Source organism: Mus caroli, chromosome 14, assembly GCF_900094665.2.
Source record: "Mus caroli chromosome 14, CAROLI_EIJ_v1.1, whole genome shotgun sequence".
Taxonomy (NCBI): domain Eukaryota; kingdom Metazoa; phylum Chordata; class Mammalia; order Rodentia; family Muridae; genus Mus; species Mus caroli.
The window spans coordinates 19,666,884-19,683,684 of NC_034583.1; the positions used below are offsets into that span (position 1 = coordinate 19,666,884).

At 44.2% G+C, this 16,801-nt stretch overlaps 1 protein-coding gene across 6 annotated transcripts in view; it reads left to right on the forward strand.

Annotated features, from left to right (window-relative positions):
- The window catches only part of Arhgef3 (Rho guanine nucleotide exchange factor 3), a 289,545-nt gene that overhangs the window by 214,631 nt on the left and 58,113 nt on the right, over positions 1-16,801 (forward strand). Inside the window, exon 1 of one of the 6 annotated variants that reach the window (XM_021181455.2) lies at positions 6,438-6,686. The exons of the other annotated variants lie outside the window; for them this stretch is intronic. Within the exon in view, the coding sequence (XP_021037114.1) occupies positions 6,594-6,686 (93 nt within the window). The 5' untranslated portion in view covers positions 6,438-6,593. Of the gene's footprint in view, positions 1-6,437; positions 6,687-16,801 lie in introns of those variants that run through there. 6 annotated transcript variants of the gene reach the window in all.

Sequence of the window (16,801 nt, forward strand, 5' to 3'; positions counted from 1 at the left end):
GGCTCTCATTTCACTCTCTCTATATGGCTAGTGTACAAGGCTCACATATGTGTGTGTTTTACCTGTAGGCTGAAGAGAAAAAAGAGTTTTGGAATGAAACAAGCATTTTGAATTTTTGCCCCCGTGTATGAAATACTCCCAAGCAGATGCAAACTGTTTGTAAGATGTAAACACTTGCTGGTGGTACATAGAAAATGTGCTGAGGACTGGCACATTTGAGTAAAATAAACCTGTTGATAGCCATCCATTCAGATGGGTAAAGATCATCAATATTAATGCAAAACTATGAGTGAAACTGGTTTTTGATCACACCACTGCAGCCAGTAGTAATCCGTGGAACTACCCTTGAGAACTTTAATCACCGAGCTTATGGTTCTCCCTCAAACCCCCGCCGAATAACGGTAACAAAAGATCTGGGAAAGACCTGGATTTGGGAAATTACATCCCCACTTCTCTGCCTCTGCTTAGTTGTATGTTCTTGAAACTAATTTTCACTGGACTTTTGAAGTGGATTTGTATATATGAAATAGTAATTTTTTTGCAGACAATAACTGCACAAAACAGTGGATTTCACCATGACATCTGCATACATGTATACACTGTACATATTCACACATTTTACTGACAGTCTGTCTCTTTATCCTCCCACTGGTCCCTCTTCCCAAATAGACTCTCATCTACTTTCATTCCTTAAAAAAATGTAGATACTGATTCTGAACCAAAACATGGTGATACTTGCCATATTTGTGTGTGTGTTCATATGAATCATTTAAAGAAAATTATCTGTCTCTCCTTTCTCTTGTATTCCCTTTTCTTGACATTTTTGTGTCATGTGGAATCTGTCATTTGGCTGTGGGTCAGGCGTGGACATCAAGACAAGTTTGAGGCGAGGCAGTAGTCTGGGCTTCTTTGTACTCAGCTTTTTGTCTGCCCTGCCTAAGATACTAACCAGTGGTCAAGATCAAAAAGACCCTCGAGGTCAAGACCAACAGCTCCTCTTGGCTGAGAGCCACATGTCACTCTGCTCTCTTAATGCAATGCATTTTACGGGTGGCTCTGTTGGCACTTTGGATGCATCTGTTCTTTGTTGGGGGAGGCTGCCACAGGTACTATCGTTACTAGCATCCCAATCCCTACCCACTAGATGCCAATGAACTCTGACATCTTGTACATTTTTAAATTTTTAAATGCATTTAGCTGAGTATAGTGGCATATGCTTATAATTCCAGCACTTTGGAGGCTGAGGTAGAAGGATTACTGTTAGGGGTTATAGCCTGGGCTATATACTGAGTTCTAGGTCAGCCTGGGCTCCTGAGTGAGACTCTGTATTGAAACAAAAACAAAAGCATGTAGACATGCCAGATGTAGTCAGGAGACATGGAATCACCTCTAACTGTAAGCCATTCCTCTAATAAGGCAGAGGACAAGAAATGTACCTGTTGTGGCATAGCAACACAATCAAATTTTATAGGTACTTTAAAAATTATGGCTCTTTTTCATTTTGTCAGATAGCTGATAACCTGATTAGTGCAGTCAGGTAAAGGGATTGGGGTTTTGTTTATTGCTATTGTTGTTTTAAATCAATTAACTGGTTTTTCAGACTTGTTCCTGAAAAACAAAACATTTTAGACAATGCAAGAATTAAGCCATTCAGCTGTCCAGTATCCAAAGCTGGATTTTTACCATCTGTCCTGGAGCCAGGAGGCTCATCTCCAGGCAGGAGGAAGTAACAACGCATGTGACTTTAGATGCGCCTGTGTATGCCATGGCTGTTGGTGTGGCTGTAGATCACAGCACTGATTCCCCAGAGTTTCCTGCTTTTTCCTCCTCCTTTCTCCCATCAAAACTGAAGGTAAAGAAAGGAGAGGGAGCTTGATCATTAACTGGGGCCATCGGCCAAAGGAAAGGGGAGGGGAGAGATGTCAGAACATGTGAGTGCCCAACATGTGCCTGCATGACCCTGTCTGGTTAGCCAGTAGAAGACATCTCTCCAAGAAGCCAGGGAAGATACAGCGGTTGGCACGGTGGGAGGCTGAGCCTCAGCAGATCAGCTTCTGCGATGCATAACTAGCTACAGAGGTTTCATCTGAAAGGCCATGTCTGAAACTGGACCACATTTAGAGTTAATACCTGCCCAGCAGGAAAGCTTAAGAATGGGGATGGGACTAGAAGAGACGTATACCAGGGCTGTGGGAATCGATTGCAGGTAACACCCCAGCAAGGGCTGAAAGTGTATTTTCCAACTGGAAATGTATTTTCTAACTGCGGAAGAACTCAGTGCATAGTTGATGGATGAACGAATCACTCTTATCAATCAGTGAGTGAAGCTTTAAGGAAAAAAGCAATCGAACGCTGATACTCAGGGTCGTGCTGATAGGATGGGTCGTGGTCCTGTTGGTGGAGATGGTCACGGCCGCTTTAGCCTCTGAGGTTTTAGCCCCTGGGTGAGTATATTCTGAGTAGTTGGTAGAAGGGCTCCTAGCCACATCTGCTAGGCTAAAAAGAGCTAACCACCAGTAGTGTGCCTGGCTGCAGAGCCCAACCCCTCAGCAGCACAAATGACCTGCACAGCACAAGCGAGACCACAGCTTTGTGTTTGGCATGGCTCCTGGAAATGCAGAACAGGCTTCTTTATTCCAGTCTCCAGGCTCCTGGCTCGAGAGGAACCCTGCCTGGCTGTGAAGCATTTTATAGGATTATAACTGGTTGTGCTGCTGAAGGAGAGCTCTGAAAGGTGTTTTGTATTGTTACTTTTAGGGAAGCTGCTATTAGGCAGTGTTGTTCCTAAGCTGTAAACGCACACACACACACACACATATACACACACACACAGTCAGGGGAGAGGGCATGGCTGCTGCTCTGCTCAGCGGAATTACTAAGCTGGTCCAACCTCCCTCAAAATCAGACACTAGCCTGGCTCTGTGCTTGAGAGCCCTCCCTCTCATAGGGCAGCCTGTTGCTAACAGTCTTTGGTTACTTACACTCCGACTTAGAGTCCCAGGCAGATTTCCCAAATCCCAAATCAGCAAATAACAAAGCAGAGGGGAAGGCCTGAACCTGGAAACAAGGCAGAAACTGCACAGGGTTAAAAAATACTTTTAAAAATCATTGGAGCCGGGCGTGGTGGCGCACGCCTTTAATCCCAGCACTTGGGAGGCAGAGGCAGGCGGATTTCTGAGTTCGAGGCCAGCCTGGTCTACAAAGTGAGTGCCAGGACAGCCAGGGCTACACAGAGAAACCCTGTCTCGAAAAACCAAAAAAAAAAAAAAACAAAACAAAAACAAAAAATCATTGGAATATTCCATAGACCACATACAAAACTTGTACATCATATTTCAAATTCCTGGCCTAGTGTATGGGCTTTATTGTAACACACACACACCCACACCCACCCCCCCCCCCCACCCCCCCCCCCCCCACCCACACACACACACACACACACACTTCATATGTATGTGTGTATCTTTAAGAATTTAAAAACAAGAACCCTGTTTTGGGTGGTCAGACATCCAGTCTATGAGAACTTGGGAAAGTCAGACCCAAGGATACTGAGGTCATTTTGTGGCACTATTTAAGTAGTTGTGGCTATTTGCAAGTCTCTCTTTCTCCCTCCCTCCTCCTCTATTTCCCCAGAGGAACAGTAAAAAGTTTGCTGCATGTATGTTATTCACTGATTCTATGGTTCCTAGTATTTTTTAAGAAAGGCAAAATAAGTCTTAAGAGAAAATGAGCTGTATATGGTAGGCTTCTTGTTAATATATGATTTTTGTTTGCTGTACAGTAATTAAACGTGAGCTTCCATTCCCCTTCCTCATTTAGCATTCACTGTGTGTGTGTTCCCATGTATGTGTGTGTCAGTGGAGGTCAGAAGAGGCTATGAGATCCTTAGGAGCTGGACTTATAGGTGGTTTCAAGCTACCTGAAGTGGTTGCTGGGAATTGAACTTGGATCCTCTTAAAGAGAAGCAAGTGCTTTTAACTGGTGAGCCATCTCTGCAGTCCTCTTTTCTCTCCATTTCTAAGAGCTTATTTATTATTACCGTGTGTTTATGATGTGTCACACTGCCTGGTCAGTCCTAAGAACACTGAAGCACCCCAATACCAGAGCTGTGGGGATCGATTGCAGGTAACACCCCATCGAGGGCTGTAAGTGTATTTTCCAACTGGAGAACAAGGTCCAGTGAACTTCACTGGGGATCAAAGCTCATTCCCAAATGCACTGTTGATGCCCAGGGTCTTGTGGTGGAGACTGTGGGTGAGCTTGGAAGAGCAGGGCAGGGTAAAGGAAGAAAGGCTGTGGAGGCCTTGGCTCTGGGACATGTCACTACCTCTGGGCCTGGCTTCATTGGGCAGCCTTGGAAATGGGGTCTTCTCTGCTTAACACTATCTTTGGCCAAGCTTGCATATGAAATCAGTTCTCACATGCCCCTTCCCATTCCATGCCTCTTGCTGCAGCTTTCTTCCTGTTGCTTTAGGTTGTATACTTGGGAAGAAAATCACAGGCGCTTTCTCCAGTCTCAGTAGGAACCCACTCATTTCAGAGCCCTATTTACACATACGCTCCTTCTTGCCTCCAGAGGCAGTCTGTCTGTCTGTCTGCTATCTAGTCAGGCAAGATAATGAGTGGGTTTAGTGCCAGAGTGTGGATTTGGTACCTGAGGTGGAAGATCCGCAGGTTAAGCAGTTTCCTGCCAGGAAAAGTAGGAACTGCTGGGTCCTGACCTCATCTGGAAGCAGGGTCTATATTTCTTCATCACACTGCCTCCCTCACACTCCAGAAGCAAAACCAAGACTCAGTACTCTCTGTAACAACACCCTCCTTATGCAGACCTTTCACAGGAGGAGAGAAAGATACTATAGCAAAGTTTACACGAAATGTTATTTGGAGGAAATGGTAACTTAAAAAAAAAAAAAAAAGAATCTTTTTTCCCAGGGTGATGTGAAAATATTTTTCTTTTAAGATGTTGAAAATTATTACTGTAACTGTAAAGCCTCTTTGTCCACTATTACTAACCTTTTCTACCCCAGATGTTTCTCCTCTGCCACCAGGGAGAGTGTAAGCTTGTCTCAGATTCTTCTAGACATTCAATGTTGTTGACCTCCAAGTATATCTTTATAGAGAATATCAAAAAAAAAAAAAAAAAAAAAAAAAAAAAAAAAAAAAAAAAAAAAAAAAAAAAAAAAAAAAAAAAAAAAAAGAAAGAAAGAAATCAATCAATCAATTAGTCTTAGTATATTAGGAACTTTCCCAGAGGGGCTGGAGAGATGGCTCAGAGGTTAAGAGCACTGACAGCTCTTCTGATNAAAAAAAAAAGAAGAAGAAGAAGAAGAAGAAGAAAGAAAGAAAGAAAGAACAAAAGGAAAGAAAAGAAAGAAAAACTTTTGTAGCTGTGCTTTGAACACAAACTGGTCTACTGCTGTGTTCCGAATTGTTACATTTTGGATACTAGGAATTGAACTCACAGCCTCACACTTGATAACTATTCTTCCAAAGCCCTGCTGAGGCCAACATAAAGGAACTCTTTCAGTTCCACACCCATAGACCCTTCTCCTCTCTGATCGCTATGGGGTGGTGTTCTATAATTAGAAAAGCTTACTTAAATACTCTTACTAAAGACTGTTACCATTGTTTTTAGGGTTTTGTTTGTTTGTTTTGCTTTGTTTCGTTTTTTTTTTTTTTTTTTTTTTTTTTTTTTTTCCAGGTTGGTCTGGGCTGCAGCAACGACCTTGTAATTACTTTTTGGGCATTTACAACGTCAGTGTTTCCCCAGGAAAGATCCCCAAAAGCGTGGTCTTCGCTCTTGGCTGGAAACAGACTGAATCAGTCCAGCGTGGGTGTAGGCCATAGGTGTAGGGGCCTGTGTGGTGGGGGAGAAGAGGGGGTGGTTAGAGGGGAGGGGACTCTGTCCCCTCCATACTCCGTGATGGAAAGTATTTGTCTCTCAGCTTTGGAGCTTGATTTCACGGTGCTTTTTGAACTGCACTTAAAATGGGTGCATTTTACTGTTTGGACTGCTTTTTACCTACTAAAGCTTATTTTTAGTAAAATGTATCCAGGACAGCCAGGGATATGTAGAGAAACCCTGCACATGCCCTCCTCCCCTAACCCCCCCCCCCCCCCCCCCCCCCCCCCCCCCCCCCCCCCCCCCCCGGAAAGTGAGAGCCTGGCTTGGGACTTCCTCTCTGCTCTATTAGCGTTTGCCTAGGGTCCTGGCTTTCTTGCTACAAGCTGTTTTTCTACGAGTGGAGCGGTCTGGGATCTGGCGGCTCCACGCAAGCGTTCCCTGAGGTCCCCAAAGTCGGCAGAACCGCCCCAGCCTCAGGAGGTGCCTGTAAGTTCGCACCTGGCGCTCCTAGGAGGGCGGGGTGGGCCTCTCTAGTCCCGCCTACCCGCCCTCCCTCAGTGGGCATGGCTTAAAGCGGCCCCGCCCTTCCCGGTGGAGCCTAGGCGTCAGGTCCACCCAGCTAGAAGCCGCTGTAGGTGTTCGCTTCGCTGTCGCCTGCATCGTGGAGCTCGGGCCCTCTTTTACCAGGGATTTTTGTTGTCGCCTGAAATCAGCGGTGACATCTCAAAGGGCAGGCCCGGCAGCCGCCATGGTGGCCAAGGATTACCCCTTCTACCTCACTGTCAAGAGGGCAAACTGCAGCTTGGAGGCGCCCCTGGGCAGCGGGGTGGCCAAGGACGAGGTAGGACGCGCCCTCCACACACCTGCACCTCCTGGCTTCTCTGCCACCTCACCCTGTGTACCGCTCGCTTTCTCTCCATCTCCCCCACGTGCTGCGCTTCTCCAGATCGCCCCTTCAAGTGTTCCCTCTCACTGCCGCCTCTGTGGGTCCTCTATCGCTCGGGAACCGCAGATCTTTGACGCTGCTTCTCTCCTTCCCGAGTGACTGGCAGACTGAACCCCAGTCTCTGTCTAGAGCCTGCAAAGGCACCTACCTACCCGCTGCCCTGTTAGAAAGGCCCGGGTGTCGAGAGAGAGCCTCGTAAAGCAATGTCTCCCCGTCCCCGGCGGGGGTTAAGAGAGCTAAGTTCTTGGGGACCAGTTCAGACATTTCACCAGACACACTTGGTTTTGTAGCTGTTTGAGAGCAAGGGCTGGACGGGGCACTTTTACTTGTCACAAGTAACCAATAAAGGAGGTTGGGGGAAGGGTGTCGTTCATTTTGGGTCTGAGCTAAAGGAGTAATTGAGGCTCTCCTTCATGACTGCTGAAAACGAGCTAAACGTTGGTGAATGGGAAGCTGACTTTTAAGGCTAGAAACAGTTCCCATTCTGGGAACTTGGGCACGGGGAGAGGGGCAGTGCCCTTGGGTAATGGAGGGAGTCCTCTCAGTTTTGCTTTCTTAGGCTTTCCTCTCCCACCCCCATGTGTCCTGTCTCTGGCAAATTGCTGACTGCTCTTAGAAGTTGGTTAGGTTCAGTTGAGGGAGAAGACGATTCTCATTCTTTTTCAAGGTTTTAGAGAAGACAGTTAGTTGTCTTATCAGACTCCAGTTTTGCTGTGGTGGAGTCCATAGGACCAGCTCATCATGTCGTCTGTGTGTGTGAGAGTGTGTGTGTGTGTGTTCGTTTTCCACTTTACTCTGCCTCACTCTGAGAGACTCAGGGTGGGCAGTGACGCTGGAGGCAGGTGTGTGTCCCGCCTTGTCACAGCACCATTGATTCCACCTACACAACACATGTAGGTCTGCTCAGTGTGTGCCCTTGACGCTCTGAATTCTGTATAGGTGTGTTGGGGGCGGGGGGGGGGGGTTGGTAGCATCAGAGATCCATTTCCTCCAACAAGATTGCCTCCCTTCAACAGGACTCCACCAGACTCTGGTTATATCCTCCTTTTTGTTTGCTGAGCACAAGATAAGCCTCTGGCCTTTCCGTAGCTAGTTGAATATTTGTAGAATTTGTAGTCTCAGCAGCTGTGGAAGTGTAGTGGGCTCTCATCTGTTTGGTACTGTCATGGAGTTCAGGTTGATAGAGCCTAGAATGGATATGAGTTTTCAGTAGCAATGGGACTGGTGGCTTCTCCAACTCCTGGGAGGAGATAAAGCATACCTGGTTTGGTTAATACATTAAAGTGGGCCAGAGAAGATAAGAGTGAAAATCGCTGGGAATTCTGACCAGGATTTTTTTTTCATCTTTTTGTCTTGAGTTTTGGGGTCATGTGGTAAAGGCTTAAGTGAACCTGCCTGCTTATTCCTTCTTCCCTTGTTAGTCATAGTCTGTAGATATGTGCTGTAGCATTTCAGGAACAGTTATGCTAATTCTCCTCACTACTAATAGGATCCACAAAATAAAGTATATCTTATTTTCCCTTTGTGGGGATGTACTTATGGATGGGAGGTGAATGCTTTTGGGGAATATTGATTGGTAAGTATTTTTTCAGGGATCACCATTGAGTTTTATTAATATAATTGTCTTTACCATAATCAAAGTACACTTTACACAACTTGATGGCTCCGCCTTTGTTGGTCAGATATAAATCACTTCCCAATAATGAAGATAGGCTAGATTGGAAAAAGAAACTTAAGTGGGTTTCAGGGCAAGTTTCTGTCAGCACAAAAGGCGACTGAACAGAAATATATTTTCTGCCGGTAGGTGTCGCCAGTATTTATAAATGTCTAAAAGCAACAACCAAAAACCACATTCCCTTACTGTCTTCAAAAAAGCAGGATTATATAATTGTTTATAAAATAGATATTAAGTCCTGAGAACATTTCTTTTTCAAGAAACTTTTCTTTTTTGTAAAAGGAAACCTGTGTATCTGAAGGCCTTCCTGGGATGACAGGACCCGTTGACCTTCAGGGCGCTTGTGTCGGAGTACCTGTGCCTGGCACAATTGTGTGATGGCAGTTCCTCCTGAGCATGTTCTAGGGAAGACCGTGTGTGCAGCGTGGCCATGGCCGCAGTCAGGTTCTTCTAGCACTCAGTCACCAGCAACTTGATGTTCACTTAACAGAAAGCTCAGGGGGAACAGGTCACCATGCCATCTACCTGAGGAAAAATGATGAATACATTCTCTTAAAAGCAAATAATAAAATTTCTCTCCAGGATTTAATTCAAATGCTTCTTTTTAAAATTTTATTGATAGTTTCCAGTGGAAGCAAAAATGATACATGTTTACATTTTTTTCTTTAAAATAATCCATTTTAAACTTTAAAAAAATATTCCCCATAGGTTATGATAGTGCATGCCTGATATTTTGTATCAACTAATAAAATAGCGCTTCTTCTTCTGGCATTTCTTACATGGGTTGGATTGCAAATACTGCTCCTTAACCTGGCGTTTCTTATGGGTGTATGCGTTGGATTGCAAATGTTTAGGTGTAATGCCCCTGACTAACTAGCCATAAAATTCTCCAGCTCTCATCATCACTGTGAACTGTAAGGAGCTTTTTACACAGCTTTGGATTTTCACAGAAAATTGTCACATGATACAAGCAGTTTATTAATGTAACCTTGCTCAGTTTATCTCCATTTTCATTGTCATGAAAACTTTGATCGCTGCTCACTTCAGGACTGCTGGCTGCTCAGAGTACCTGCTCAGTTCCCTAAGTGGGAAGCTGAGAATGCTAATGAAGCAGGCTGATTATCAGTTCAAAATCTGTTTCTCTATGGTGAGGTTTACTTTAAATAGAAGATTCGGTAGCCAGGCATGGTTAAGGAAGGTGAGAGCAGGCTTCTAAGAGTTGTAGGTCAACATTATGTTTACTATTTGTGTGTGTGTGTGTGTGTGTGTGCGCACGCATACGTGCAAATTCAAGCATGTGAAGGTTAGAGAACATCTACCTCTCTCTGAAATGTTGAACGATCTGGGGATTGGACCGAGGCCATTAGGTTTGTATACCTGTTGCTCTTACCTGCTAGTCCATCTCCGTGACCCTCAGTTTCATTTTTAATGGAATCCAGACATTTTTCTTGTGTTAGGCTTGGCATCCTGGTAGGCTTTTCACTTTAGGCATAGATGTGTTCCTTGGCATCAGGCCTCATTGGTTGGTGGTATTTCTAGCCATTGCTTCATCTCTTGGTGCTTATAAAAATCTCAGTGCATAGGTAATAGGTGTAGTTCATGAATAGTTGAATATTACCCTGGGCTCCCAAAAGTATAGGTTCTAGTTTTTACTCAATCAGTAGCCTTGCATAGTCTTATGAATAATGGCATACAGTGGATATAAAATTAAAGCATTCTACCATGCCAGGCTCTCTTGAGACTCCTTATAGCACATCACAAAACATATATTAAATCCCAGCTTTTTGAATAAGGACACCAAAGAAAGGTGACTTGCAGAAAAATACAAAGAAAATCCAGCTCGATCCAAGATTCAATACCAGATTTTCTGATGGATTTAGCCTGGTGTTCAGTACTTTTAAAAAAAATCTAATGAAAAAAAAGAAGGTAAATGCAAAACAGACATATATAATGCCCTAAATAAATACCTAATGTCGTTTAAATAGGTAACCTTAACCGAGAATATACCTCTGAAGCTTTAGCTACAGGACAAGCTGGGCCCTGTGTTCTTCGGTGATTTGTGCCTCCCCCAGTCAACAACTGTATTTGAAAGTTGTACCCACTTAGAGGTACACTCCTTGAGTACCAGTTACCAAGCTAAGTGGTCGACTGGTTTTCTGGACTTAGCTTTTCTTGGAATCTACATCATGTAGTATTGAACTGTCAGTCTATATGGGCATGCAAACAGCCATGGCGGCTATTACAACTAAACCCTAAAAGTTCTTAGTAGGCCTCAGATTTCGCTGGGTGAAAACTGCACAGTGACCCAGAGAGAGGTCACCACTCACTGGTAGGTAGTTCTGATTCAGGTCACTTGTTCACCTGGAAGGGTGTCTTGCAGATACAGTTCTTCAAGATGAGCACATGCTGGATAAGATATCTTCGAGGAAGGGAAGTTAACTTTATCCATGAGGACTTTTAAGCTGCTCCAGGCATTGACTCTGGAATAAGGCTATCTGGTCCACTATCAGGCCTTATCTGGTCTTCCCCACTGCCTGATAGTGGAGTGATTTGGGCAAACCATTGTGCTAGTTTTCTTGATCATAATATAGAGGTAATGATAGTGCTGCCTCCCAGGAACGTAGTAAAGGTCAAATAGGAAAATTCATGTAGTGCCTGGCACATAGAAATCTCAGTGAGTGTTATCCAGCCTGGTGTGGTGACTCACACCTGTAATCTCAGCTCTAGGAGGTAGGGTGGAAGTATGCATGGATTATAAATCAAGGCCTTGTGTCAAAAAAAGAGCAAGGTCATGTGCATCACCCTAGTTAATGAATACACACACACACACACACACACACACGCACACGCACACGCACACGTATCTCAATCATCCATGCATGGGGGGAGCTCCGTATGTATGTCCTTCACTTTGATCATAGTCACAATGATCATATGAGGTTAGTGCTACCCTCTGTCTTTGTTAGGGTTACTATTGCTGTGGTGAAACACCATGACCAAAAGCACATTGAGGTGAAAGGGTTTATTTGACTTCTATTTCCACATCACAGTTCATCATCAAAGTCAGGGCAGGAGCTCAGAGGCAAGAGCTGATGCAGAGGCCATGGGGGATACGGCTTACTGGCTTGCTTCCCGTGGCTTGCTCAGCCTGCTTTCTTATAGAACCCAGGACTACCAGCGCAAGGAGGTAGTAGGCTGATACTACTACCGCAGCAGGCTGGGTCCTCCCCCATCAATCACTGATTAAGAAAATGTCCCACAGGCCTGTGTACAGCCCAATCTTATAAAGGCATTTTTCTTCATTGAGGTTGCCTCCTCTCAAAGTGACTTTAGGATGTGTCAACTTGACATAAAACTATCCAGCACGTCCTGTATTGTAAAAAGAAGGAAGACTCTGAGAAAGATGTCATGGCTGAGCTATGTGGTAGAGGCCCCAAGACTCACAGCTTAGTCTGGCTGTGAAGTCTGTACTTTCCCAACCACATCACATTGCCACAAAATGACTAAATCACCAGTCTCCTCACCACACAGCACCCGAAGGGTGAACCTGCCTGCCCCAGAAATTGCCTCACAATCCAAGGCTCATTTTTGCTTCAGTGAGTGAGAGACCCAACCTCCAGACAGTACTTCAGTAGCCCACTTCATAGAGTAGCAAGCCCTGATTGAGGAGGTTTTGCTAATTTCAACTCTATGTGTCTCAAGACCACAAAGCAGATCTCTGCCAAAACTCTCCGTGTCCAGCAATGGGAAGCTGACACCGCCAAGTCTTCTATTAGTCATTTTGCTTATCTACATGAGCCACCAGCCTTCCACATAAACCTACCATCTGGTTTCTTTTTAAATTTATTTTTAAGACACCCCTAATTGTGCACCAGTGATACTGTATTTATAAATGATGGATGAAAATAAATTACTGGTCCCATCCTAGTCAATCTTGCAATCTTGCAAGCCCTCAGTAAATTTAATTGTTATTAATGGTGCGTTGTATCTGGGGCGCCTTCATTGGTGATGTATGTGATCAGTTGCCTTGTATAATTTGTCTCGTGAAGAACTTGCTGTGATTGCATTTCTCCTTGTGTTAGGTCAGACACTGTTGGCAGTGAAGGCCAGAGGTTTCTAATGCTCTCTCCCCCCCCTCCCCACTTCCCCCCTTTTGGTTTCCCCTTTTTTGGTTTTGGTGTAAAGGAGCTACTGGTTTAGGATTAATGTAGTAATCCTACTACATTAAGTAGGATAGGCTTGTGAACCTTTAACTGGCTAGGAAGAGTGGTCCCTTTAAGTCTAGGAACACTTGAACATGTTCCTCTGAGTGTGGGCCATTGTGTTCTTTTTTCAAGAAGGCAGCCTTGGTTATTAGTAAACTTAAATTAATTGGAGCTGAACCAGAAAGCTTAACAGTAAATCCATTGGTCTTTTTTTTTTTTTTTTTCCTGGCTCTTACATTGAGGAGGAAGGAGAAGCAAAACAGGCTTTGCGTCCAGGGACTTAAAAAACAAATAGAACCCGCTAGGGAAATGACCCCAGGTCACTGCATTAGAGTGCCCTGGTCTGCTGGGAACGGGTGCCCAGGTCTCATCTAGCTGCTGGATGCATTCAATCTGTTTACCACTTCCAGGGAGAGAAAGCTCACAGTATGTGAGACCATCTTCTGCCTTTGTTCAGTGTGGTTCATGAGAAGATCCTCTGGTTATAGCACTGCTTTTCAGAGCTGTTATTCTCTAGTGTACTTTCTCATGTATCCTAAATATTTGGAAATTGATGTCCCTCTCCTAACCCCTCCCAGTTCACATCCTTGCTCACAATCAACTCAGGTGTATTCATTCTGTCTCCTTGTTTTCCTTATTTCACCTTATTCATCCTAATTGTGTCCAGAAATCTTGAATATTGATTAGCTCAGAAATACTATAATTATACTATATCATGATGTTAAATCAACAGGTTTCTTTTTTGATGTAATATGCTTCCTTAGGTAGGAGAAGTAGAAGAATACCTTGAAAAATATTTTAGAAATAAAAACAACAGGGCTAGGATTAGTATCTCTGTCATATAAATAATCTATACAGATATAAAATGGTCTACTGACAGATAGGCAAAAGACAAGAATACGCAGCTCACAATCAAAGAACTGAGGGCTAAGATTGTTTTAAATGTTCACCTTAACAGAAATTATAATTCATACCCAAATAATATTACGACTATTTCATCGACATGACAAAACACAGTGTTGTAGATATTGTCTAATGCAATTTATTTGTGTGTGCACACTGAAAGACAGAAGACAGGGTTTTGCACTTGTGATCCCAGCACTGGGGAGGCAGAAGCAGGCCAGTCCCTAGGATCTGCTGGCCAGCCAGCCTAGCCCACTTGTTGAGTTTGAAGCCAATGAGAGACCCTGTGCAGATGGTGCCTGAAGAATGACACCCAGGGTTGTTCTCTTGTTTTCACATGTTCGGGAACATAAGTGTATACACAGAGAGAGATGCACACATGGACAAAGACAAAAGAGATTTGATTCAGATCTTTGGGCCTACTGTTCAAGCTTGCTTGGGAGGAAATATATGTGCAGAGTTGTGCATAATGACGCTTGCAGTAGTGTTCATCCTTTCAGTGTGTGCATTTTAGAAACCGTAGAGCATTCTTATATCCTTTGGTTCTCCTGAATATAATTATTTGTTTTTAAAACAAATGTACAAAGGGGAAGGAAACTTCAGTGGTTTCCCCAGGATCATTCAGATGGAAATGGCATAGTCAGAGGTGGAAGTTCATCATCCTTGCCCCACTGATTCTGGACCTATGGTGAGACAGAACATCATGGCTGCAGGATCATGTGACAGAGGCTGTTTACCTCTTGGTAGATTGGAAGCAGAGAGAAACAAAGGGACTGGGGACCAAGTCTAACCTTCAAAGGCATGCTCCCAGGGATCTGATTCTTCTACCTGGCCTCTCACCTCCTAAAGTCTCTTAGTGCTTCTCAAAATAGTGCTAGTCGTGTCTTAGGGTTTTACTGCTGTGAACCAAGTCAACTCTTATAAGGACAACATTTAATTGGGACTGGCTTACAGGTTCAGTGGTTCAGTCCATTATCAAGGTGGGAGCACGGCAGCATCTAGGCAGGCATGGTGCAGGCAGAGCTGAGAGTTCTACTTCTTCATCTGAAGGCTGCTAGTGGAAGACTAACTTCCAGGCAGCTAAGACTAGGGTATTAAAGCCCACAGTGACACACCTTTTCAAACAAGGCCACACCTCCTAATAGAGCCACTCCCTGGCCCAAGTATGTACAGACAATCACAAGTGACTAGAGAACAAGTCCTCAGTATGTGCCTGTTAGAGACACTGTAGTACTGGATAAGACAAAGACCTTTTTTTTGTTTGTTTGTTTAATCAACCAAGGCAAGAAAAATGATGCTCCTTTTTTCCCAGTCTTCACCATTCGGCTTGCCAACATGGTGACCGAAGCAGCTACTCGTTACTAAATGGAGTTAGCTGTAAGCAGAACTGCTTGGAAAGTGTTACAAATGAAGCCCATTAAAGTTGGCTAGAACTGTGCACAAAGTGACTTCCTGTTTGGGTCAGTGAATGGGTGACCTTTGCCCTGGCCTGTAATTCAGAATTCCAAACTGCAAACAAGGACTTACTTTGTCCTCAGTAGGAGATCACTATTAGAGTGACACAAAGAATGGATGGACATAAACTTCTGCACATGTAGGTGACATGTGTTGACCTGATGCTTTTTGAGTTCTACAGATGCAGTAGCTACAGAAGACACAATAAAGAGCAAGGAGAAGTATATTTCCCAAGATGCTCTTTCACAGATAGTATTCGAAGCTGGCAGTCTGATTGAGTCAAATAAAACTGAGAGCCTAGATCAGGCCCTTAGAATACCATACACTACAATGCATACTGGCTGCCTGATTTAGACATTTGGAGTATTTCTGTGAGAAGAAGCCACAGAAAGGAAAATAAATCAAGTAATGGAAACAGCTGAAGCTGAGCCTAGTGGCCAGAAGGGCTGAGGCTTCCGTCTAGTCTTTTCTGGCCTGAAGTTGTAGCTGGTGCAAGCTCCCTCCTCAAAGGTGTTGTAACAATCCCAGGTACACCGGGAGAAGATACCTAAGAGGTCACTGGAGGAGAGGTCTTTCTCACCCCCAACCCCTGCCATGTTGCAGATTGGACTCAGGGGCCCTCTGTGCTAATATGCACATGCTCTCCTGCTGAGCTGTTTCCCTAGTGAAGTCTTAATTCTAGATGTCACACATCTTAGAAATGGGGGTTGGTAGGGCTGCCAGTGTCCTGTAGTCCTCATTCGTTTTCACAGGCCTTGTCTTACCATCCTAGTGTCTGCTCGGTGAGATGTGTGTGCGTGTGTATGTGTGTGTGTGTGTGTGTGTGTGTGTTGTGGGCCAAGGAACTTGTGACCTTGCAAAGGGGCTTGGAAACAAACCTCTGTGCAAAGGGAAGTAAACTCTTAGAAGAAGATAAAAAAAGTCTGATAGCTAAAGTGTGAGCCACTAAGATGGAGCGTCATCTCCACCCCCTTCTGCCTCCCCACCAGTTTCCTTCCATGAGTCTGTGCATGTTTCACACCAAGGCTTTACGGGCCTGCAACAGTGAACTTTGTTCTGACATCCACACAGAAGTAAGCTTCGTAAGGCTCCTAAATGAAAATGTCTAAGTTGGCTCTGATGAGAGCTTCCCACTAGAGAACAGGACACAGGTAGGCTCAACCACTCAGAACCCCTGAGTCTTTGCTTCTGGAAAGGGAGGACTGGACTCAGTCATTATTTCCCAAAAGATTATGTCATGCAACGTGTGACAGCTCAAATGATGCAGAAATAAGAGCCAAAGTAATTTAAGTCACTTTTTCTCTCCAGTGATCTTCCCAAGGTTCTGGTTAGGTCAGGTCACTTTGGACCTAGTATGTCTTTATCATCCCCATCACTTGCTAATTTCCCCTTTTAGCAAAGTGTAAGAATCAGCTTCAGGGAAGGGCAAATATTTAACAAGGGCCTAGGAGGTAGGAGTGTGTGTGTACATTAGAGGAAAGGATCTTTAGAAGTCCACCTCTGGACACACACTCTGTGGCCTGTCTTCAGCTCCTCCAGTACTAAGGGTTATAGGCATGGCCTGCCACCGGCAGCCTTTTCCATGGGTGCTGAAGAGCAGGTCTTCTTACGTGACTTTTTTTCATTTAAGGGGGTTGATACTTTGTTTTTACAATAAGTTTACTGTTAATTAACAAATTAACAATTTATTTATGGGTGTAATAAGCACCTGTCTCGAAAAACCAAAAAAAAAAAAAAAAAAAAAAAAAAAAAAAAAAAAAAAAATTTGGAAA